Source organism: Mytilus californianus, unplaced genomic scaffold (assembly GCF_021869535.1).
Source record: "Mytilus californianus isolate M0D057914Y unplaced genomic scaffold, xbMytCali1.0.p SCAF_5, whole genome shotgun sequence".
NCBI lineage: Eukaryota > Metazoa > Mollusca > Bivalvia > Mytilida > Mytilidae > Mytilus > Mytilus californianus.
Genome location: NW_026262701.1, coordinates 22468806 through 22496138, shown reverse-complemented (window position 1 = coordinate 22496138; position 27333 = coordinate 22468806). Strand labels below are relative to the sequence as shown.

Sequence of the window (27333 nt, the reverse complement as noted above, 5' to 3'; positions counted from 1 at the left end):
TATTGTATGGTATTCTATGACGAAGTTTTCTCTGTGTGTTTTATTATAATATTTTCTTTCTGTTTTAGTTTGACAAAAATGCAGTCTGGGGAATTTTTAGCATTGAAAGGGAGTTTTGGGCTGTACTAGGTCCGACTTTGGTATGTATAACAGCTGTCAACATTTTATACCTGGCTAACGGTCGGTATAAAGATCTTTACAAATATAATGCCTACCCATGCTAAGTTGAGCATACATCATGACATAAATGCGAGTTTTCAAAGTAGACTTAATGGTCCATTAACAAAGGTAAGATATTGATAGTGTATTCAAGTCATTCGAAAACAGCCATAATTTTCAGAGTTATTAGTCTAAACTTTTGCAACAACCGATGTCTTTACTTTTGTGACGATTAAAATAGTACTATGCATCATATGCATTTATGGACAATATTACATGCAATGACATAAGTTCTCAATAATGATAAAACTTTTAACCCCGGTTTTTGATCTGGTTTGTATTGCGCAGTCTTTACAAAATTTAATAACACTTTTAGATATTTGGATAATGTATTGGCTCTCAATATTGACAACTTCAGTATGTACACTAAAGAGATGTATCCTGCTGAACTGACTTTAAATAAGCTAATACTAACAATGAACACTGCCCTTTCCTGGGTCTTGATATCTATATCTTTAACGGGAAGCCTCTGGCACTTGTTAATCTTGCAGGTTTTTTTTTTTTATTTTGGTTCATTTATATGTTTCGGAGTATAGTGTGACGTCCATTTTCGCTGAACTAGTACACTTTTTTGTTTAGGGGCCAGCTGAAGCCTGCCTCCGGGTGCTGTAGTTTCTCCCTGTGATGAAGACCCTTGGGTGGCCTTGGGCTCTTGTTTATTCTTTGGTCGGGTTATTGTCTCTATGACACATTCCCCGTATCCATTCTCAATTTTATTTAGTTTTCCATGTTGTGTTTTGTGTATAGTTGGTTGTCTTTTGGTCGTTTTTGGGTAAAGATTGCATGAAATGCCATCAAAACCCTATGGTACTGACTTGATATCTAAATCTTCCAAGTTTTATCACTACCTTTTAGATACACAAAATATAGTGCATTGATCATAACATTCTATACGTCCTATCCATGAACATTTCCAGAAATTTATCAATGAAATACATGCTCAGATATTCAAGTTACAAAATGATGTTATACTTTGTCAAGAAAATTACATAACTTTTGCAAGGTGCAGGAATCTAATATCTGTTCTAAAAATATCAATGATGTCATTGTTAAAGTCATCTTAAAAAATTGGAGTTATCTTCCTTTGTCCAGAAGTTTAGTTGAATCAACTACAACCAACCAATGCTTTATACAATGCAATGTTTAATTTTACTTCCCACTGATAAATTAAAGCAATCTTTACCCTTCAGTGCTTACAAGCACTTTGATTTGATTTTTGTTACATGGCATTGTCAGTTTGTTTTCGACTTATGAGTTTGTATATACTTTTGGTATCTTTTGCCTCTCTTTAACATTTCCAAATTGATTAACATAAATGAAAGGTATTTATACTACTCAAAGAAAGTTCCAAAGAGATTAATAAGGGCAAAATTTTTAAGGAGCTAATATCTTTGTAGAAAATACTCAAAATGATCTGAAATTAACATCATTCCCGGTTATGTCCTTTCACTAAATAATTCAAAAGTTGTTGACTATGTTAAACGCACCTATCCAATCGAACTGAAAATAAAAGATACAACAGATATAGTTAAATTTGCCTCAAATTTGGACATACATCTAGAAATTTACAATGAGGGTCGTTTAAGAAAAAAACTTCACGACAAAAGAGATGATTTTAACTTCCCAATTTTGAACTTTCCATTTCTATGTAGCAACATTCCAGAAGCGCCTCCATGTTGAGTATATATCTTCCAGTGTTACTATATTCTAGAGCTTGCATTTCCTATTATGATTTCCTTAATAGAGGATTGCTGTTTAAACGGAAGCTGTTGAACCAGGAGTTCCAAGTGGTGAAGCTGAAATCATTCCTTCGAAAATTCGATGAACGCCATCATGACCTGGTTGACCGTTAAGGAGTATCTGTTTCACAGAGAACAACGTATATGTACCAACTGTTGTAACCACATTCCCATCCACATTTTTTCAAATGAGACCTACCGAATAAGACTTATGACCGGGTCTGTACTAACATGAGCAACGTATTAACCCGACAGATGTCATATGTGGAGCTGGATCTGCTTACCCTTCCAGAGTATCTGAGATCAACCCCGGTTTATTGGTGGTGTTTGTGTTGCTCAGTTTTTAGTTTTCTATGTTGTATTTTGTGTACTGTTGTTTGTCTTTTCGTATTTTTACTTTTTGTCCATGGCAATGTAAGTTTGAAGAAGAAAAATAAATACGATACACATTTAGGTGCTATTCCGATTTGAAAAAAAAAGTTTTAGTGAAGAAATGTTTATTTCTGTTCATATGTAATCAATTCACCACTTCATCAATTCTGTGCGTTCTATGCATTTCTTAACTAGACCATTTGCCAAAAACTGTTAAAATTGTGACTTTCAATTTTGACAACTCCCTCAAAGTTTTCCAACAGTGTACATTTTGTAGCTTTTTGAAATTTCACCAACATAACTATAGTACTTTTGAATACACAAATAATTGAAGATTCAGAAAAAATAAACTTGAAAGATAAATCGATATTTATTTTTAGTCAGAAGATGTGTTACAAAACCATGTTTGAATACTCATAGTATACAACAATTTTTTCTTAACATACTAGTAATGAAAGCTCCAACTATGCTTTGCTACACAATGCTATTATATGCGAATTCTAAAACAGGGAAATAAATGTTGACCTAACAGTCCCAACAGCATCGATAGTATTACAAAATTAATCAATAGTTTGAAATAACCTGTATCATTTTGCTATAGGCCTATAGGCTTAGTTCTTTATGTTAGGTTGTGAATTCAGAATAATATACATTAGTGAAATACATTTGCAAATTACATATACCATTAAATGATTTCACGTACTTTCACACTGGGGACATTGTAATAAACTAAACCACTATATCTTCTTTTTTATATATACAAATGTATAAATATGCAAATCACATATATACCGGTAAATAATTTATAGTTCAATATATAATACACATTAACACGTGAGCAACATTGCTTTTATTTAAACATATGAATATATCGATCTTGTTTTGGAACTAATATCAGTTAAGTTAAATGAAGCCGCTCGAGGTAGTCAATTGTCTAGACAACTAATCTATAGGCTTGTCATCAAGTCACACAACCTTCATCATCTGAGCGGGCTTCAACACCAGACCTTATCAAGAACACACCCTAGAATTTTAGGGTCCCTCAAAAAGAGGGACGAAAGATACCAGAGGGACAGTCAAACTCATAGATCGAAAACAAACTGACAACGCCATGGCCAAAAATAGAAAGACAAACAGACAAATAATAGTACAAATGACACAACATAGAAAACTAAAGACTAAGCAACACGAACACCACCTTAACTTGCTATAAATTGCAATTGTACTGTACTCTCTATGGTCTATGTGCTTCTATGGGAATATATTTCAAGTATTATATAATTGTTTATATGGATTTATGTTAATGTCGCCAATTCCTATTCCTATATCAAAGAAAACATTCAATACCAAAAGGAATCGAGTCAAACCAAAAAAAAAGTAGGTTAGTACATTTTATAGGATAAATGGCCACACATTCTTATAATTGGGTTATGTGTTTCATTTCTTTATTTGTTCAGGTATCTTTACATAGGGGCTTACCATGAACCATGAAAATGAGGTCAAGGTAGGATGAACCCAGTCAGAATAACATATGCAGCTTAAAATCTTTCTGTACATTAAATTTAATTACCTAATACTTATAATTTATCACCTTATAATTTAAAACCTTTATCACCAAAACTCAATGATGACTGATGAAAGAAAGCAACCTTACCCCCAAAAAATTACCGTTGACAATAATTCAGGAAAATGAGGTCAAGATCAGGTGAGCTATATATATTGTACAGACATGTATCATGACTGACGATGATTATATATCAATAATATTTGCCCTTTTATGCATAAGGATTTTAAAAAAAATGCAAAAACAATCTTCACAGTTTTTATTTTACTAAGTTGCTTCACCATGAACAAATGGTAAACTTAAGGCAAATTATAAATGCCGTACATAATTTCAAACAATAGAAAATCTGGACATAATTTTCTCATCTTCGAATCTATTAAAAAAAACATGCAATTTTGAAAAAAAGTGTATTTCTGATATCATAATTAGTTATAAATCTGTCAGAGCATAGCCCATTTTATATATAGAACAACACTTACTTGCAATACAAAAGCATGAAAAATAATGCTTTTCACATAACAAAAATACTTAGTCATGTTAAATATTCTTCAGAAAAAAGAAGAATGTTCAAGGTAGAAAATTTTCTATCGTGACTGGCATTCCAACATTTGCAGTTAGGGACATTGTCACACTCTTATGAAACAGAATTACTTAATATTTATTTGATATTTCGGTACTCCTCTGACGTGTCCTGCTCTTATGGGAGTAATTTGCAATTATAATAAAGATGTATGATTCCAAGTACAGGCACATCTATTGTGCACATTGCATAGATATACAATACCAACTTAACTTTGTTTAAGTGAATTCCACAGGCAATGTATCAAAAGTAATAAGAGTATTAATATCAGTTTTACATGCAACATTTGTAATATTCAGATAATGCTTATCAGTACATGAATATAAACAGAACATATAAATATTACCTCACATGACAGAATCCATCACAGAAGTATATACAAAATATAGGGTAATGGCACTTATACTGGGGAATATTGTCAGGAGGCATCGAGAATATTGTATACTGCAATATTTTTAAATATAATTGCAGTGCAAAATAGCGGAAATATACTTCCTCCTTAATTTTTATAACAATCACATAGTCCACAAAAACAATTAACAGTGCATGGAGTCGTAAACTGTATCAACGTTTTGTGCGTATGTACGGCTAGATACCACCTAATTATCCACCGAGATTACCCCCGAACACTGCTGACGGTCATATGACCCGATATAAACATAAATATTAAAATTGAATGTAGTCTATATAAGGCTCAAGAAACACAGCTCTTGAAAAGGTTGAAAAGTTTAAATGAAGTAAAACATGAGAGATTCATACTTTAGGAGGGAATAAAGGGATCGAAACTTTGATATTTCAATGTGTATTGTAACTGTCGACGTAAATAAATCTTTAGATTTTGTTTTATGTGTTTGTGATATCAGTTTCAACATTAAAAGAAATAAAAGAATTTAATCCATATAAAGTCAGCCAAAAAATAAATTAATCAATAATTATAAATTTTAAGAATTTTCTTGTACATATAAGAAAGCAAGTCTCCATGTGTGCTTTCACTGCATCGTCCATCATTCATTACATAATATAACTTTATCTAAAAAGGAAGATAAACTATTAAATAATAGAAAATGTTATGTCACTTTTGCCTGTTTGTAGTAGGAAACCATATAAGAATACGTAGTTTATGAAATGTAGCCGTTACATGGACTTTTAGTCTTTATTTTATAATGATACACTTACATTATTGCTATAATTAGTCTTATTAAAATCTTGTTAAAATATCAGTATTATAAAGACGAAGTTTATTGCGTAGGTTCCAAACCACAAATTCAACCAGTCAGTATCAGCATTATTGTGTACAAATAAGCCTACTCTGTAGAACAAACCGTAGTGCCTTTGATGTTTCTGTTTAATATAACTCAAACAAATCTGCATAAATGAAACGTTTGCTGAAAAATGATTATTTGGACTATTTCGAGACAAAAGGGGAAGGTGCGCTCAGGTAAATTTTTTTGCCTACAAAATTGAAGTATTACAAAACTAGGTAATTTAAGCTTAGATATATTCGTTAGGTATATTTGAGTGTTCAAAGTTTAGAATGTAAAATCTTTGATATATCATAAACTTTTACAGAAAGTTTATAGTCTTAAGATAAAAAAAAATCCATCCTTTTACCCATCGAAAGTTGTTCGTGTAGAAAAACACTGCTAAAAAAACTGACAACGCCATGGAAAAAAACGAAAATTGCCGAAAAGACGAACAAGTCCACAAAACTCAAAAAAAGGATATAGGTTAGGCATCTAAAAGCCTATTTTACTGATATATAACAAGCATATTCCTTTCGGTACTTTGTTTACCACTTCATAAATTATATCATTTTCTATTATTATTTTCTTCCTGATATTGAAAACAAACGAAAACATAATGATGCCTATTTTCAGAAGGCGGTATTTTGAGCACATGTAAAAGCTTCAACATAATGCTGCTTCCAGTACAATATACATAAGTTGCAGTTTAAATTGATGACAAAATTTCCTTTACCTATAAATGATAAATTCGCTTTATTTTGGGCTTATAAATATTGATCCCGCGAGATATATTTTCATTTTAGAGCACGAGTTTTAAGCGACTAGAATAAAACAGAAGCTTTGGAATGATTTATATGTATATATTATGTAACAATATGTTGTGTGTGCATTAAAATCGTTAAATGATAGGATTTTGAAAAAAATCAGTCGCCTATATGTACTTATTTATTCTTCAGACTGATAGTTTATACAGGTTTCAACACTTACTTAAAGAAATGTTGACTTATCGTTTAATGACTATTTTGTTTCATCATATTTTCTTGCTTTCACATGCACATGACAACGTGGGAGAAATCTTTGCTTATACAATCATTGGCATAATTCTTACTGAAATTTACTAAACGAGTTAAAAGAGTCAACTCAGAATATATATTTCATATTTTCGAACGGTTCACAACTAATATGCATCCATAATTGACGCAAATCAATTATCTCAATCATTTTAACATTTTCAATCGATTAATCAGAGTTTCCCATGGCAAATGTCAATAAAATTCAGCTTCACTGTTTGAATATAACAATTTTGACCTAACTATTTCAATTGGTGATAAAAACAATATCAATGATTTTCAGTCGTTTTAGAATTTGTTTCGTAATTTGTTTCAATTAATGATGTTTTAAAAATACCAAAACAATAATGACTTAATCAAAATGTGTGTTAAGAGATAAACACATTTCGAATAGGAAACCTGTTTTTTTTTTCTTATCGATAAGAAAATTCAACATAGTAAATAATATAAATCATAAAAACAATTTCAAGAGCAGAACATCATGTTCGGGTCTCTTGCTTTTTACATCAAGCATATATATAACATTATGAACTGTATAGCGATGAGAATGAATTGCAAATGTACTCAACATAATAAATAGAATGATGATTGTATAAAATCTAATGGCAAATGATTCATGTACAAGGTGCGTGCAACCAGGAAGACAACCACAAGTCAGATCATACTACCCTTTGAAAGACGTCAACATGTCATAATTGGGGTTTATGAAGATTGCCGTCGTTCTTATCCCAGGAATAGATTACCATAGCCCTATTTGGCACAACTTTTTGGAATTTTGGGTCCTCATTGCTCTCCAACTTTGTACTTGTTTGGCTTTATAACTCTTTTGATCTGAGCGTCACTGATGAGTCGTATGTAGACGAAACGCGCGTCTGGCGTATTAAATTATAATCCTGGTAACTTTGATAACTATTTGACATATCTAAACATGATGTGGAAGGAAGATTTTCTAATTTATATTAATTGTACTTCACATTTTAAAAACGATGTAGCACAAATATTGGTTGAGAAGCGATAACAATACAAATACTCTTTTATAATCAGAAGGAACATTCTACTTGTTTTATGTGTCTGCGTATTTGTGTCGATCAGTTGCTCTCACTATTGATATATATGCAACACTTTATTTAGATTCAAATAATAAAAGAAATAATAATTATATCTATCGATAATACATTAAAAAGGATAGACGCCCAACTTACAACATAATAATGTGTATAACAGATCAGACGAGCGATAAAAAATGGGGATATTGGCCATTTGTTTCACCAACAAATAGGTTAATGTTATCCTTATTGTGCCCACTGAATCGATCTCCACAGATATTTACTCTTCAGATATTATTGGGACTATAAATTAATGAAAATAGTGAAATATTCACATTTTGATTTCTTTGTACCCTTATTCTAACTCGAACTTAGCTGTTTTGCTTTCTATCGACAGAAGCTTTGTTTGACGGTATCTTCAAACGAAAAGAATTGCAAATATTGTCTCTTCCTAAGAAAAATAATTGATTGTTTCCTAAGTTGCACCAAGCTCTACAATATTTCCCTGGGTCCCATATGAATGCGGAAATACACATAACAGATCTGTTGAAACTTAAGAATGAACCGGTTGGTCGAAAAGCCTCTACATAATTTTTTATGGAAGGGTTCAGTTTTTTGTTTTTGTTCTTCAGGTTCAAAGGGAAAGACTGGTCGAGTAGCATCCTTAAATGATTTCTAGTGAGGATAAAATATCTTCATGCTGACTATATTTTAACAGAAGCATGTCTATTCTTTTAAAAATTGTTATCATTTCAGTGTTTAATAGTTTAATAGTTTAAATCATCTATATGAGAACTTATTCCAGTGAAGACATTCTATGATGATTTCAAACAGTTAAGTTTTCATGTTGCCCATATTCTATCGAATTGAGTCGTTATATTGACTAATGATATGATAGTTATTTTCTTATGATTTACATATTCATTCATTATTTGAATCATGGTTTGATACAGTCGCATAGAAATATAGATGGAGGAAATTGACATAACACTGGGTGTGTGTTTTGATTTGCTTTGTTTACATGTCAATAACAATTATCCTAGTATGACTTAAAGGGGCACTAGCTGTCAAATTCATGTTCACTGATTTGACTCAAATTCTCATATGTAATGTATAACAATGTAAAACATTTATACAAATTATAAAAAAGTCTAAAATAAACAATTTACAGGGCAAAGGGTGGATAATATGAAGCCTCATTTTGTGTGTATTTTAGTCTAGACGCCATCTAATTAACTGTCGAGTTGACCTCCCGAAAACCACCGATGCCCATATAAGGTATATAAACATATAAAAAAAGATATAAATAGATAGCGCAACTCGTGCAAATGGATTCTTCTAGGTCTAATTAATTTCATTTATAGATTAAAAATATATGTTAATCATCATTTTTACCTGTATAAGAATGATGTTCTTGAAGATCGAATCAGTCAATTAAATGATTAACCTTTGTTTCACTTTCAATGTTGACATTCTTTTCCTTTAAATAATCAAACATGCACACAATTCATGCGTTTTCCATCTCTAGCTTAAGGGTTAAATTGAAGTTCACATGAATACGGATTCAATGAGGTCGAATTATTTACTTGCAAGTGAATAATTCATCATCAATATTTCTTTGCTTATTTTGACAAAATTAGACAATACTAGCTGCTAAAAGCGAATTATTATTTCACTTTTTCACTTTCATTAATGATTGAACAAAAAAATCATATTTTATATTTTTTTTATATCTTGTAGCTATAGTGCCCCTTTAATGTTACATTGAGAGAAAAAAATATCGGCATATATAAAGCTTGATGAAGTTATTTTGAGGTTTTTGAATCCAGGAAACAATAATAAACAAACGTCCTCTTTTGGATTGATTTTTTTTTATCATTTGACTATAAATAGCTATTTGTGTCTAGGTTTATTTTGTTTTGCAATCTCCTTTGTTTACGTTTTTTCAATCTATGGTTTTCTCGGCATCTCTAGTATGTCTTCAAAAAAATATCTATTGAGCTAAAAATAATGGAAAGGTAGCCATTCAAGCAACTACGATAGAACAGTGACTCGTTTATTTACTTCATAATAAATAAACGCAATAATTTATTTTTTATTTCGAGGCTACAATTTTAATTTATTCTAATAATCTATAAAACTATTAAATTTATAGCATACACTCATTCAAAAATTTTGTAATAAGCTTCTAAATATGCATTGTTTAGGTAAATAATAAAGTAGGGAAGTATTCGTTTGAATGAGTGTATGCTACAAATTTAATAGTTTAATAGATTATTAGAATAAATTATAATTTATACTCATTGTAAGAAATGTTCAAGAAAAACTGAATACATTCAGGATCTGAAACTCATTTTATACATAAGTTTTTATAGTGTTTCGCATAGCCACAAGCAGCATACTTTAATTGCCAAAACAATTTCAATTTTCAACAAAGTTTTCACGCACATTTTTTTTTTGTTTTCACAGGAACTTTCAATTTATTACAAAAACGAATAGGACACAATGCCCTGCTGGCAGTTTCACATTTCTATGGTCAATGAACCGTGCAATAAGTGTGAAAGCATTATTCAATATATAATTTAAAAGGTCACATCACAATGCATGTGTACTCAAGTTTTCAGTTGATGAGACTACAACTTCATGGTAAACTAACTTGACTAACCAAAAAATTTAACCTGGGAATAAATTGGATTCAGAATACCACATGTCCATAATCAGTGTCACTTTAACTCATAATAAAGCACATTGACTAACAACTTTAACCTGATCTGAGACGGAAGAACAAACCAACGAACATAATGACCTACTACTATAGTAGGCGGTGCATACATATATTGTCTCTTTACACGAGTAATTCTTAAATTAAAATATTTAGTCATGTCTGTTTATGTTTTAAAGGGGGAATATAGTTGACTAAAAAGAATATCCGATTAATTGTTTTTTATTTTTTTTTTAAATTAGATTCGGCTTTCCGATTATGTTTTATTTATGGTTAAATTGTGTTTTATGTTTGATTTATTTCCATTTGAATTCGCCTAGTATATTTTTCATGTACTTTAAATTGAAAAGTGTTACTCTTTGCTACAATTCTTTCATCTTTCAATTCTCTGATGTGATTTCTCTTATTTAGACCAAATTAATAGCCTGAATTCTATGGAGTAATTTTTTTATGTAGACCAATTTATCAGCCTGATATCTTTAAAGAGTTAATTTTTTGCAATGCCATCTATATTGAAAGCATTGGTGCATTTCTATGACATACATTTATACAACCAGTAAACAAGAAAATGTAATTTTGAGCGTTAAAAATGTGTTCGCATAGCAACACTTTACACTTATTGAACACTACTCCTACAGCTAGGTTTTTTCTTTTGAAATGATTTCAAGAAAATACTTTTATATGTGATGATATAAAAAAATAAGAAGATGTGGTATGATTGCCAATGACAAATGTATAACAATTTTAACGAGAAAAATAATTTATGTCAAAAAAATTAAACGAAAACACAAATATGAAATATAGAAACAAACGACAACCACTGATTTATAGGTGCCGGACTTGGGACAGGCACATACAAATGCATAGCATGTGAAGGGGTTTAAATGTAATTGAATTTTCACGTGCAGTTATTAATACTTTCTTAATGATGGTATTATTTTCCAGCCAAACATTTATACTTAATACTTTGTTTTAAGGGTGATAATCTTATTATTAATTTCCAATCTCTCTATCTCTCTCTGCAAATATTTTACAAATAATTTATTTGAAAGACTATATTAATATAACAAGGGTAACTGTTTAGAGTTTGATTTATTTTTTTCTTTGTTGTTTTCGAAAAATTGTTAACATTTTTTGGATTAAATGAAACTGTATCCATTGCATGAAATAAATCGTAATGTTCAAATATGAATGATTGCTGCAATGCAAATATAGTTCGAAGACATTAAGTATTCTACTTGGCAGGATTAAGGGGAAACAAACAAAGCATATATGAAAGCAGAAGATAAAATGACTGCCAACGAATCAAAATCAAGGTTTGTCGTATATAAAAGAAATTGCATTATACTTGTTTACCAATGTCAAGGCGATAATTGTCATTTGCCTGAACTGTAACTTCAATCTTTTGAATGATGCTGTCTCCCGAAATTGAAAAGCATGTAACAAAATAAATGACAACATTTAATTTACTTATCAAATACTAGTCAATGTAATCAAATTATAACTTAATGAAGTGATCAGGAAGTATTTTATGTCCAATATATCAAAGTTACAGCGATTGTGTGCATTTTGTACATAACACCATTCATTCATTCAGAAATGTAAGGGGCCAGTTTATCGACATAAATTCAATATAATCCTTCCTACTGATAATGGAATTCCTAATTTTAACAAAATCTGAAAATGTCTATCATTCAATAGTTAAGCTTATTCCTTGATAAAAATATGTTTGCTCTTATTCCTATAATGTTTCACAGTGGAAATTTGGTGTCAGATTTTCGTCAATAATTTTATCTTTTTAGCTACATTGAAGCTATAAACCAGGTTAACCCACCATTTTCTTCAGAAAATTCCTGAACCAAGTCAGGAATATGGTAGTTGTTTTTCACTTGTTCCGTTGATTGATAGCGGTTGATTTTGTCAGTTTTTATGGACTTTTCCTTATTGAATTTACCTTTGAGTTCAGTATTTGTTATACTTTTTTTATTCCAATAATGTGATATTCTATATTCAGCATGCTATTTGGTGAGTTGTAAGGTGACATACTTCTTAATGATACTATAGCACCTTATATCTGAATAACAATGCTGCTGTTAACTATCTATAAAATGTACCCATATTCCAATTTTTTTCAGATACCAACTTCATATTATTAAAATGTTTTAAAGAAAAGACAAGATAATTTTTCAAAGTTTCAATTAGTTCTCATTTCAGGGATTGTGAAGCGCTGATACAATATTGTTTAACTGTGACTGCATAATAGTATCTTTTTAAACATACAAACAAGTATACTCATGTGGTTAAAGGGTTCAAAATAATTGAAAATTATCAAATTAATTTACATCAAAAGATTGATAAGGCAACATGATAATACATAAAATAGAAAACAGAAATCACATAAAATATGGACAGAACAATAGACCAAACTTACCACCAACACCTGATTCATTCAAAAATAAACAATGACAAACAACACATGGTTCCGGCCTTGAAGTCATTAAACTTTTGAGTACGTTTTTTGTACTCATACTCCAATATCAACCAATCAGAATGCTGGATTTAATGTTGTCAGTACGATTTTTGTACTCCCAGTACTGAGCAAAGTTTTATGATTTCAAGCCCAGATAGCCTGAGTTTTTATCAATACTAATCAATACTTAATTGCAAATGTAGCCTTTAGAAACAATCACACAATAACTTATATTAAATCAAGAAATAAATTGCTACAAAACAATACCATATCATTAATGAACTTGTTTGTGGTTTTGTATCATTAAAACCAAACTGGTTAAAGTAAAATGAACAGACATCATAAATACAGGAATGATTTACAATTTAAAGTTTGTGTGGCTTATCATCTTATATAGATATAAGAAGATGTGGTATGAGTGCCAATGAGACAACTCTCCATCCAAGTCACAATTTGTAAAAGTAAACCATTATAGGTACTTGCGATGAGTTACATGACATGTATTTTCTACTTATTTGTTTTTCATTTCATGTAAGATTCTATTCGGATGTCTGAATATTTGTGATTCTTTATTTTTTGGGTTAATTTCCAGGGCAAAATAAATCTCAAATTTACCTTTAACATAGGAATTTTCTGTGGTTTTTTAACTATGGTCAATCTATATAATTTTGTCTAGCTGTTCTCCTAAAAGGTTTCAACTTTAAACTTTGGCTAATAATCAAAGTGTGACAATGGTTTAATCCATAGTGGATATCAGATGGTACAACTCATGAGGAAGCAATCTTGTTTTGTCATTTAATTTTTATAGAAAAACATGCAGGGTGCATGAAAAGCCACTTTGTGATTGTGTGTGTTGTGTAATATTAGGTTTTCAGTTGTTTGAATTGTTTGCAACACATATTGAGTTTTCCTCTGGCATTTCTTCTAATATTAACTTGAGCAATCTTTCAGTCAAAAATGCATATTTGTCACCAAAGTCAAGTCTGTTTTGTATGGACAATACAGATGAAATTCTAAGTGATGCTTTCTTCTATTGAGAAAAAATATACAACTTTACAAGGAAAAATAAAAACACTTTTATATATAAATTATTAGTCAAAGACAAAAACTATACTGATGATTTAGCTTGTACAAATTTCCTTTAAAATTAAACAGAATATTTTTTTGGTATTTTCTATCTACTTGTTTTCTACACTTCTATATTTCTCTGAGTAATAAATTGTTCAACGTGCATATTCAAACATATAATGTGTCTGTTAAATAAACTGACTGGTTTTTTTGGTCAAAAACTATTCCATTAAGATTTCTGTTTTTTGGAATCACTTTCTTCACAATCAACATCCATCACTTCCTGAATTGCTATAGATGGGGCTATAAACTGCAGCAAAGGATTCTGGGATTGACTGCCAAATAAGGTAGTGAGTAATGCAACACCATATCCTGTGGCTCTTTCTCCCTACATATAAAACAACAGATATATATTAAACTCAGGTTACACAGAGATGCATTTTGTCTATGTTGCATCAAAATAAAAATATAATTAAAAGATAAATTGAGGTCTTTCCACCTTGAAATTACTTTTTGTTGGCCAGTCTGTTTTTAATTACTTTTAAAAAGATATGGAGAAATTAAAACTGAATGCACAAATTATTGTCAGTTAAAATTTAGTGATAAAGTGAGGAGGAGGTGAAATAGTAACTATGGGTTAAAAAAGCCACTTCCAGTATGAAAGATAGTTTATGTTACAAGGATTCTAAAAATATGAAACTAGTTTGATTTTTTTTTGTCATATGATAGTGGACTATATACTGATTCAAAACATTCATCATCTCTAGGTACTTTTCTCAGAAATAAGGGAGACAATAAGATAGTTAACTGAAAGTTACTAGTGGTGTCATTTGATAGCTATCTTATATAACATTGATTCCAAAAATATATAGTTGCAAGGCAATTTTCTTAGAAATAAGTGCAAAACACGAGTGCTTCCATTTGACACAAGGTCACCTCAAATTGACCTTTGTCAAGGTCAGATGCCTCCCATCAGTATGTAATATTGCCAATGGCTTTATCATGTCCTGGATTGATGCTTTAATTCAGTAACCAAAAATTTACAAATAATAGGGACAATAACTCTTATTTAAAGTTATGGGATTGCTTTGGACCTTTTGTGCCAAATCTACATCTCAAAAACATAAACATTTTGCACAAGTTCTTTTATACCATATACTTTCAGAGAAGATGTGAACACAAGCAATATTCAAAATTTAGAAAAAAACCTAGAAATTTGACTTTGACTTTAATTTCTATGTTATGGCCATAGGATCTCAAATAAAATGATCATAGTTCTATACAGCTCATAGTTTATAAGCTACATCAACATGCCAATTATCAAAAAAGTGAAGAGGAATTAAATCCTATAAGGTCATTGGATTGCTGCCCTCCTGGAATGTAGGATCAGTATGTCTTCTTAACTTATATAAAACAACAGATTCCCCCCAAATCAAATAAATCACCCAAAAACTTAACAGCTAGCAGCCAAGTGTTTGACTGGATGAATAAATATGATTATTCCTCATGTATATATTATGGTGGTTCACTACAATCAACAACTTAATACCCAAAACACATATATATATTCACATTGATCTATTACCTTTACAGCTTGAAATCAAAAAATTCTAAGCACTAATGATTAACTTACTTTCTGATCAGTAAAGAAAATCAATGACCAAAAATAAGATTGGTAAATAGCTTACGTTATGCACAGGTGCAGCCATATCTATATGTAACCACATTCCTGGATAAGTAAAACCTAAATGGGAACCAATAAATAGTCCAGCACAAGATACTTGGGCATTGCCTCTGTCCTGTAATACAAAAATTGTATGACAATAATATTAATAATAATAATAAATTCTTTATTCTTAAAGAAAGAAACACAGTACAATTAATTACGACAAACTAATCTTTCCTGAGTTCCTCACATACAATAAAATCTAAAACAGATATTCAAACATAGTTAATTTACAATCATATAGTTTAATATATCTTTATAAAAGATATACAGTTAAAGAGGTGCATGTAGTAACAAAAATAAAAAATATAATAAACAAATCAAAATAATACATTTCACAAACAGTTACAAGCATATATGAAATTGTCATGACTATGTCAACTACTTTATTTAAAAGTAAAAGTGTTTTGCACTTTACACATTTAGTATGGTAGTCTATTCCATAGAAATGATCAAGAATAAACAAAATTTTCTAAAACAGCTTAGTTAATGGCTATGGAACAATCGGGTTACCTTGAGTAAGGATTATTTTCTGTTAGTTAATGGCTATGGAACAATCAGATTACCTTGAGTAAGGATTATTATCTGTTAGTTAATGGATATGAAACAATCAGATTACCTTGAGTAAGGATTATTTATTATTATCTGTTAGTTAATGGATATGGAACAATCAGTTTACCTTGAGAAAGGATTATTTTCTGTTAGTAAATGGCTATGGAACAATCAGATTACCTTGAGAAAGGATTATTTTCTGTTAGTTAATGGATATGGAACAATCAGATTACCTTGAGAAAGGATTATTTTCTGTTAGTTAATGGATATGGAACAATAGATATGGAACAATCAGATTACCTTGAGTAAGGATTATTTTCTGTTAGTTAATCTCTATGGAACAATCAGATTACCTTGAGTAAGGATTATTTTCTGTTAGTTAATGGATATGGAACAATCAGATTACCTTGAGTAAGGATTATTTATTATTATCTGTTAGTTAATGGCTATGGAAAAATCAGATTACCTTGAGTAAGGATTATTATCTGTTAGTTAATGGCTATGGAACAATCAGATTACCTTGAGTAAGGATTATTATCTGTTAGTAAATGGCTATGGAACAATCAGATTACCTTGAGTAAGGATTATTATCTGTTAGTAAATGGCTATGGAACAATCAGATTACCTTGAGTAAGGATTATTATCTGTTAGTTAATGGCTATGGAACAATCAGATTACCTTGAGTAAGGATTATTATCTGTTAGTTCATGGCTATGGAACAATCAAATTACCTTGAGTAAGGATTATTATCTGTTAGTTAATGGCTATGGAACAATCAGATTACCTTGAGAAAGGATTATTTTCTGTTAGTTAATGGATATGGAACAATCAGATTACCTTGAGAAAGGATTATTATCTGTTAGTTAATGGATATGGAACAATCAGATTACCTTGAGTAAGGATTATTATCTGTTAGTTAATGGCTATGGAACAATCAGATTACCTTGAGAAAGGTTTATTATCTGTTAGTTAATGGATATGGAACAATCAGATTACCTTGAGTAAGGATTATTATCTGTTAGTTAATGGATATGGAACAATCAGATTACCTTGAGAAAGGATTATTATCTGTTAGTTAATCGCTATTGAACAATCAGATTACCTTGAGTAAGGATTATTATCTGTTAGTTAATGGCTATGGAACAATCAGATTACCTTGAGTAAGGATTATTATCTGTTAGTTAATGGCTATGGAACAATCAGATTACCTTGAGAAAGGATTATTATCTGTTAGTTAATGGATATGGAACAATCAGATTACCTTGAGTAAGGATTATTATCTGTTAGTTAATGGATATGGAACAATCAGATTACCTTGAGAAAGGATTATTATCTGTTAGTTAATCGCTATGGAACAATCAGATTACCTTGAGTAAGGATTATTATCTGTTAGTTAATCGCTATGGAGCAATCAGATTACCTTGAGTAAGGATTATTATCTGTTAGTTAATCGCTATGGAACAATCAGATTACCTTGAGTAAGGATTATTATCTGAACTAGGTACTGTGCTGCTTTCTTTGGCACACATTTTATATTTAATGGTTTGGACATCGAGAAACTTCTGAAAAAATTCTTCTAAAGCCATACTTCCCTTCAATCATGAGGTGCTATCTGCCAATAATATGAACATATTATGTCAAAAGATATAAGAAAAAAATATTCTCACCGCTACAGAGTTTTTCATGTCAGCAACAGAACTGGTAAATTCACTATAATGAAGTTCTGGTGAATATGGCACTGGATGGACAAGGTCACCAGAAATTCTTCCAGCACTAATACAGGCTAATTCTAAATCTTCGTTGTTTGTTAGTATACTAGCATGATATTTGCCTACAATGAAGATATATGGATGTTCTATAGTTACCAATTAATTAGTTTTTTCTTCTTCAATTCTTTATATTCACTTAACAAATAAAATTTTATTACATATACATACAACCCCAAGGCAAGTTTTTCTTAATTTGTGGCTTTTAAGATCTGTCCACTCTATTTTTTCGATTTTCAGAAAAAAATTAATTTCATGTTTTTTTTGTTCCCACTGACCCTAACAAATACAGTATCCCTGAAATATGAATAAAAATATCTGCTTAGTAGCATTTTCCTGAAATTAAATGCATTATTTTTGCATGTTAACTGATTACACATTATGTTCTAAAATAATCTGTAATGTTCTTGCTCCTAAAAATAACCAATCAAACTAACTTGTCGTTTGTTTATGTGTTACATATTTGTTTTTGGTTTGTTTATGTGTTACATATTTGTTTATGTGTTACATATTTGTTTTTCATTCATTTTTTGTACATAAATTAGGCCATTAGTTTTCACGTTTGAATTGTGTTACATTGTCATTTCGGGGCCTTTTATAGCTGACTGTGCGGTATGGGCTTTCCTCATTGTTGAAGGCCGTACGGTGACCTATAGTTGTTAATTTCTGTGTCAATTGGTCTCTTGTGGAGAGTTGTCTCATTGGCAATCATACCACATCTTCTTTTTTATATTGAAATATTGTTTGTGCAAATAATATTGCAGTACCAAACCTATGTTAAAAGCCTATTACAATAAGTTGTTTTTTCCTGACCGACCCCTTTTTTTCACATAAAAAATCTGTAAATCAACAAATTAAAAAACTCTGGCACAAGGGTTGTCTGGGGTATAAAAATATGGTCATCCCTCGGTTTTCTTCCTGAGAAGCATCCGTTTGGCTGTGCAGGATGTATAAATTTGCTGCCATGTCCAGTCAGAAATGGGACGTTAAATCCCATGCCTCGTGTAGAAAGATTGCCATGCTCTCTGCACGTTGAGACAAATCTTTGAGGGGTTTGTAGGTGGCCTGTTGCAATGCTAAATTTCTGTCCCTATCAAATATATCCTTATTTTACGGTGGCATTCCATGCTTCTGACAACAGACTCACTGCTCATCATTTACATCATTCTGACAGTGTTAAGAAAATATTAATGCTGTACAATCTGACATCAAAATTTAAAGAACTTACCAGTAGCAATTCCCTGAGCACCAGTTAATGTCGCCATATCTACAATGATATCTGCCTTTAAATCTTTCCTTGCATATGCTACCTATAATTACAATTAAAGTATTACAGGGGGATTTGGTAGTTCGCACAGCCTACTAGTTCAGAAAAAAATATGCAATTAAATGGAGTACGCTTAAATCACATTTCAGCAATAACGGAGTCAAACCAGATAGGAAGTAAAGAAAGATGAAGAGCTGTTATCCACATATACACTATTGAATTCCAATAAAATATATATGCTTGATGATATATCATTTTCTAACTTCTTTCAATAAATATCATAAGCAAATATTGTTGAGTTTGTTGTGTATTGACACTTCCTTTATCTATGAAATAAAAATAGAACCACTTGTTATTGATCTATATATAAATTTGTTTTGTATGACCAGTACGTAAAATGAAACTTCATACTGCTTAGTTTAAGAAAACTGTACAACATTACACACAGAGTTAATCATCTTATTGATAATAAAAATTGGACTTCTAAGCCTTTGATATGCATAATATTTTCCACTAGTATAATGTGCAACACTGTTTCATTGACCTCAATTGTTTCTGTTAATGCAAAGTAGTAGAGGGGTCCTATAATAATTAGAAGTATATGCATTCTTATTTAATAACAAATATTAAAATGTCTAATGTAAAATAGATTTCGATCATTTATCAACCTTTTGCCATGTTAAACATTAAAACTAATCACCCCAGCTTTATTTCCAGAAAACACCATCCTTCAAAGTATTGTTAGTAGGAAGGATATAAAAGTCGACTTAGCAGCACATAAAGGGGGAACACTAGGAAAATAGTTGTTTCTATATCTAAACTAACAAGGGTGCACACGCTGAAATGTCTCCACTGCTTTGCTGACCATGATTGATTTTATGTTGAAAGTCTTAATGATAAAAGGTTTTACTACAAGTATTACATAAACTTAACATTATCACTGATTCATGACAATGAGGTCAAGGCATACCTGTCAACTGACCCGTATTTAGCCAGACTTTTCAAACCCGGTCGAGTCATGAAATAACCCAGGATTTCATCAAATGACCCGTTTTCACCCTATTCTACTGCTATGGGACTTCCAATGTCTAAAATGCTAAGTTTTCTTCTGAAAAAACGGCAAATTTGAAATTCTTCCTGGACAGGAAGTTTGATAATTTGCATTCAATTGAATGATTTACAGCTATCAAAACATAATTTTGACACTCTTTTGATTGAAAGGTAATAACAATACCTTAATTACCTCATTACTTGTACCCCAGAAAGGTTGAAGCCAGTCAAGCTTGACTAACAATTTTATGTCCCGATTTATATGTGGTCTACCTGGGACTGCACAGAATGTAAACAACAGAAAATTATTCTTTCTCTTGATCTTCCTCCTATGTATAGGAGCACATTATCTATATTCTTAGTTTGGGTTTATAAAATTCATTCATAAATGAAAGAACCTTAGTGAGCATGCTCATATACCCCACGTCCCCACATTGTCATTAGAGAAATAAAATAAGTGTAAGAAAAAATAAAATGCTCCGCAGGGCGCAGCTTGATACGACCGCAGAGGTCGAACCCTGAACAGTTGGGGGAAGTATGGACACAACATTCAAGCTTGATACAGCTTTGGATTTGGATTGTGATTAAATATTTGACACAGCATAGGTTTCTAACACAGATTGAATGTGGTCTAAGAACTTAAAAATTTTAAATTGGACATTCACCTATTATGGTCCAATATCCAAAATCTAAATACATGGTTAGATTCAGCATATCAAAGAACCCCAAGAATTCAATTTTTGATGAAATCAAACAAAAGTTTAATTTCGGACCCTTTTGACCTCAATGTGGACAAAGTTGATAACGGGGCCCAAAAATCAAAAATCTAAATACATGGTTAGATTCAGCATATCAAAGAACCCCATATATTCAATTTTTGTTGAAATCAAACAAAGTTTAATTTTGGACCCCGATTTGGACCAACTTGAAAACTGGGCCCATAATCAAAAATCTAAATACATGTTTAGATTCAGCATATCAAAGAACCCTAAGAATTCAATTTTTGTTAAAATCAAACTAAGTTTAATTTTGGACCCTTTGGACCTTAATGTAGACCAATTTGAAAACGGAACCAAAAATTAAGAATCTAAATACACGGTTGTTTCGGCATATCAAAGAACCCCAATAATTCAATTTTTGATGAAATCAAACAAAGTTTAATTTTGGACCCTTTTGACCTCAATGTGGACAAAGTTGATAACGGGGCCCAAAAATCAAAAATCTAAATACATGGTTAGATTCAGCATATCAAAGAACCCCATATATTCAATTTTTGTTGAAATCAAACAAAGTTTAATTTTGGACACCGATTTGGACCAACTTGAAAACTGGGCCCATAATCAAAAATCTAAATACATGTTTAGATTCAGCATATCAAAGAACCCTAAGAATTCGATTTTTGTTAAAATCAAACTAACTTTAATTTTGGACCCTTTGGACCTTAATGTAGACCAATTTGAAAACGGAACCAAAATTTAAGAATCTAAATACACAGTTAGATTCGGCATATCAAAGAACCCCAATAATTCAATTTTTGATGAAATCAAACAAAGTTTAATTTTGGACCCTTTGGACCTCAATGTGGACCAATTTAAAAACGGGGCCCAAAATCCAAAAGCTAAATACACGGTTATATTCAGCATATTAAAGAACCCCATGAAATCAAGAATAAAACCCCATTGAAATTGGTCAAGAAATAAGCAATTTATAGGAAGTATTTTCTTTTGCACAATCCTGTGCTATTAAATATTTCTTGCTATTGCGCAATACTGTACAATTGACAATTTCTTGCTATTGCGCAATATTGTGCTATTGGATATTTCTTGCTATTGCGCAATACTGTGCAATTGAAGATTTCTTGCTATTGCGCAATACTGTGCAATTGAAGATTTCTTGCTATTGTGCAATACTGTGCAATTGAAAATTTCTTGCTATTGCACAATACTTATTATATAATAATTTACACATCCTGTTTGGTGTGTATCTCCTACCATATCATTATTATTTGATTTTAAATATAAATCAGAAATAACCAACTTAAAATGGAAAATTTTAAAAGAAACAAAAAAGGAAAAAAAGAAAAAAAAGGAAAAAAAAATAAATCCCCCCCCAAAATTTTTTGAACCCCCATTATGATTCATCACCCCCAAACTCAATCCCAGCCTTCCCTTTGTGGTATGGTACCTTGCAGTACAATTTCAGAGAGATCCATACACTTGAACACAAGTTATTGTCTGGAAACTAGAAAAAAATGTGTTTTTTGGCCCCTTTTTGGCCCCAAATTTCTAAACGTTTAGGGCAATTACCCCCAAACGCAAACCCAGCTTTCCCTTTGTGATATGGAACCTTGTAGTACAATTTCAGAAAGATCCATACACTTACACACAAGTTATTGTCATGAAACTAGAAAAATGCTTGTTTTTTGCCCCTTTTTTGGCCCCTAATTCCTAAAATTTGGAGGCAATTACACCCAAAATCAATCCCAGCATTCCTTTAGTGATATGGAACCTTGTGGTACAATGTCAGAGAGATCCATACACTAACACACAAGTTATGTCTGGAAGTTACAAAAATGCTTATTTTTGGCCCCTTTTTGGCCCCTAATTCCTTTACTGTTATTACCATAACCCCCAAAATCAATCCCAACCTTCCTTTTGTGGTATTGAACCTTGTGGTAAAATTTCATAAAGATCCATTCACTTAAACTAAAGTTAGAGTGCGAAAACCAATGTGTCTTCGGACGACGCCGGACGACGACGACGACGACGACGACGACGCCGGACGACGACGACGCCAACGTCATACCAATATACGACCACAAAAATTTTTTTGCGGTCGTATAAAAATTGAATCGTAATTTCCTGTCAATATGCACATCTACATAGTATGTCCTTATTATCTACACAGTTTCATGAAATTCTGTTGTGTGGTTTGAGAGGAGTTGTGATGACAAAAGGTTGCAGTAGTATATTGGGCAAATAAGTTCAAAGGGGCGTAACTCCTGGAAAAAAAATTGAATCGTAATTTCCTGTCGATATGCACATCTACGTAGTATGTCCTTATTATCTGCACAGTTTCATGAAATTCTGTTGTGTGGTTTGAGAGGAGTTGTGATGACAAAAGGTTGCAGTAGTATATTGGGTAAATAAGTTCAAAGGGGCGTAACTCCTGGAAAAAAAATTGAATCGTAATTTCCTGTCGATATACACATCTACGTAGTATGTCCTTATTATTTGAAAAGGTTTCATGAAAATCTGTTGTGTGGTTTGAGAGGAGTTGCGATGACAAACTGTTGCAGTAGTACATTAAAGTAAATAAGTTCAAAGGGGCGTAACTCCTAGAAAAAGAATTGAATCGTAATTTCCTGTCGATATGCACAACTACATAGTATGTCCTTATTATCTAAAAAGGTTTCGTGAAATTCTGTTGTGTGGTTTGGGAGCAGTTGCGATGACAAGAAACAGGACTGACGGACGGACAGACGGATGGACAGACAGACGGACGGGTCAAAAACATTATACCCTCCGCAACTCGACTCGACTCTTGATTGACTAGGATTGTCAGTTTTCCTACCGAAGGTCAGTGGTTCTCTCCTACTTCCTCCAATAATAAAATGCTTCGCTGAGCGCATCCTGATATGACCGCAGAGGTCTAACCCTGAACAGTTGGGGCAAATTTGGACACAATATTCAAGCTTGATACTGTCTGAATTTGGATTGTGATCAAATTTTTGACATAATATAGGTTTCTGACACAAATTAAATGTAGTCAAAGATCTTATAAATCCATTGCCCAATACTGTGCAATTGAAGATTTCTTCTTGAAACTTTTCAAAAATTCGAAATATTAAAAATTTTGAAAAAAAATATGAATCCCTTAAAAAAATTGGGAAAAAAATTACCCCCCCCTCCCCAACTTTTTGAAACCCTCCTTGGAGCAATAATCCAAGAACTCAATTCCAGCCTTTCCCTTGTAGTATGGAACCTTGTAGTACAATTTCAGAGAGATCCATACACTTACACACAAGTTATTGGCTGGAAACTAGAAAAATGCTTGTTTTTGGCCCTTTTTTGGCCCCTAATTCCTACATGTTTGGGACAATTAACTCCAAACTCAATCCCAGCCTTCTCTTTGTTATATGGAACCTTGTGGTACAATGTCAGAGAGATCCATACACTTACACACAAGTTATTGTCTGGAAACTAGAAAAATGCTTGTTTTTGGCCCCTTTTGGGCCCTTAATTCCTAAACATTTTGGGCAATTACCCCCAAACTCAATTCCAGCTTTACCTTTGTGATATGGAACCTTGTAGTACAATTTCATAAAGATCCATACACTTACACACAAGTTATTGTCATGAAACTAGAAAAATGGTTGTTTTTTGCCCCTTTATGGCCCCTAATTCCTAAAATTTTGAGGGAATTACCCCCGAAATCAATCCCAGCCTTTCCTTTGTACTATGGTACCTTGCAGTACAATTTCAGAGAGATCCATACACTTGAACACAAGTTATTGTCTGGAAACTATAAAAAGCTTATTTTTGGCCCCTTTTTGGCCCCTTATTCCTAAACATTTTGGGCAATTACCCCCAAACTCAATTCCAGCTTTACCTTTGTGATATGGAACCTTGTAGTACAATTTCATAAAGATCCATACACTTACACACAAGTTATTGTCATGAAACTAGAAAAATGGTTGTTTTTTGCCCCTTTTTGGCCCCAATTCCTAAAATTTGGAGGCAATTACCCCCAAAATTGGCCCTCATAACCCCTAAATTGAATCCCAACCTTCTACTTGTGGTATCAAACATTGTGGTACAATTTCAGAGCAATAGAAATACTTATATACAAGTTATTATCCTGAAACTAGAAAAATGCTCGTTTTGGGTCCCTTTTTGGGCCCCTAATTCTTAACGGTTGGGACCATCATCCCCAAAATCAATCCCAACCTTCCTTTTGTGGTATTGAACATTCTTAAAAAAATTCATAGAGATCCATTCACTTAAACTAAAGTTATTGTCCGGAAACCAATGTGTCTTCGGACGACAACGCAGACGAAGACGACATCATACCATTATACAATCCCAAAAAATTTTTGGCGGTCTATAAATCAGAAATAACCAATTTAAAATGGAAAATTTAAAGAAAAAAAAGGAAAAAAAAAATCCCCCCCCCCCCCCAATTTTTTGAACCCCTTATGATTCATCACCCCAAACTCGATCCCAGCCTTCCCTTTGTGCTATGGTACCTTGCAGTACAATTTCAGAGAGATCCATACACTTGAACACAAGTTATTGTCTGGAAACTATAAAAAGCTTATTTTTGGCCCCTTTTTGGCCCCTTATTCCTAAACATTTTGGGCAATTACCCCCAAACTCAATTCCAGCTTTACCTTTGTGATATGGAACCTTGTAGTACAATTTCATAAAGATCCATACACTTACACACAAGTTATTGTCATGAAACTAGAAAAATGGTTGTTTTTTGCCCCTTTTTTGCCCCTAATTCCTAAAATTTGGAGGCAATTACCCCCAAAATCAATCCCAGCATTCCCTTTGTGATATGGAACCTTGTGGTACAATCTCAGAGAGATCCATACTCTTACACACAAGTTATTGTCATGAAACTAGAAAAATGCTTATTTTTTGCCCCTTTTTGGCCCCTAATTCGTAAAATTTGGAGACAATTACCCCCAAATCAATCCCAGCATTCCCTTTGTGATATGGAACCTTGCTGTACAATGTCAGAGAGATCCATACACTAACACACAAGTTATGTCTGGAAGTTATAAAAATGCTTATTTTTGGCCCCTTTTTGGCCCCTCATTCCTTAACTGTTGGAACCATAACCCCAAAATCAATCCCCACCTTCCTTTTGTGGTATTGAACCTTATGGTAAAATTTCATAGAGATCCATTCACTTAAACTAAAGTTTAAGTGCGAAAACTAATGTGTCTTCTGACGACGACAATGACGCTAACGTCATACCAATATACGACCGCAAATTTTTGCGGTTGTATAAAAACTGACTGCCATGAAATAGCACAAAAGTGTTGAAAGTGGCGTTAAACACCAATCAATCAATCATAACTCTAGAACAGTAAAAGTGACGCCACCCAAATTCAAACTTAATCTGTGTTTAGCAGTAATAATCATTGTGCATGTTGTGTATTAGTTTCATAACATTTGGTTGAGGTAAACTAAAGTTAGAGAAAGGAAACCAATTTTGGGACGTATATACGGATGGACGGATGGGCAGACGTATGGATGGACATACAGACAGACAGACAAGGGTAACAATTAATTCCCCCTCCGCTGTGACAGGGGCATAAAAATAGTGTGAATGAAACAATAAGAGGGCATTACTTTATATTGATATTTGATATTTGATTAATAGTTAAATATTTAATAAGCACATAATTAAAATGAAAGCATAAATTGAAATTTCAGATAATTTTCAGCAAATACTTCACAATTTTGAATATTTGTAGGAAACTGGTATATGTCATAGAACAACATATACCAGTTTCCAACAGTATTATCTCTTACTGTATGAAAAAAAATTAAGGTATATTAAACTAACTATGTTAAACCAAGGATTTGTAAAGTGAGAAGGATTGGAATCTCGTGGACTGTTTGCATAGATTTAATAGAAATAAGCTGCGTATGCTGAGATTTTACGATATTTACAGTGATGCATCTCGCTTGTCGTTTTTAGTCCACCATTTTAAGTTGTAGTTTTGTCACTTCAAGATAAACTCACCATTTTGTAAGTATCATCAAATAAAATTACATCATGTGATACTTTTAAGTATAAGTTTATGATAGTTCTAATTTAAAAAACAGTTTATATCGTTGCAATACACATTATCTACATCT

The 27333-nt window shown here is 31.9% G+C and overlaps 1 protein-coding gene and 1 long non-coding RNA gene across 10 annotated transcripts in view; both read right to left on the bottom strand.

Annotated features, from left to right (window-relative positions):
• Positions 1 to 14078: 14078 nt before the first annotated feature.
• Positions 14079 to 27333, bottom strand: part of LOC127700315 (probable aminopeptidase NPEPL1) — a 77333-nt gene continuing 64078 nt past the window's right edge. For both annotated transcript variants that reach the window (XM_052203731.1, XM_052203730.1), the window contains exons 10-13: positions 19367 to 19448; positions 18040 to 18203; positions 15783 to 15893; positions 14079 to 14482 (exon numbers count right to left, since the gene is read on the bottom strand). In XM_052203731.1, coding sequence (XP_052059691.1) covers positions 14324 to 14482; positions 15783 to 15893; positions 18040 to 18203; positions 19367 to 19448 — 516 coding nt within the window. In that variant the 3' untranslated portion in view covers positions 14079 to 14323. The remainder of the gene's footprint in view (positions 14483 to 15782; positions 15894 to 18039; positions 18204 to 19366; positions 19449 to 27333) is intronic.
• On the bottom strand, positions 15905 to 18033 carry LOC127700320 (uncharacterized). 8 transcript variants are annotated; one of them, XR_007981546.1, is made up of 5 exons: positions 17793 to 18033; positions 17475 to 17580; positions 17369 to 17421; positions 17104 to 17315; positions 15905 to 17050 (listed from the first exon to the last, which is right to left on the bottom strand). It is a non-coding gene; the product is annotated as an uncharacterized LOC127700320 (long non-coding RNA). The 8 variants fall into 8 exon arrangements; XR_007981548.1 differs by lacking the exon at positions 17793 to 18033 and adding an exon at positions 17740 to 17773; XR_007981545.1 differs by lacking the exon at positions 17793 to 18033 and adding an exon at positions 17634 to 17661 and having other exon boundaries at positions 15915 to 17050.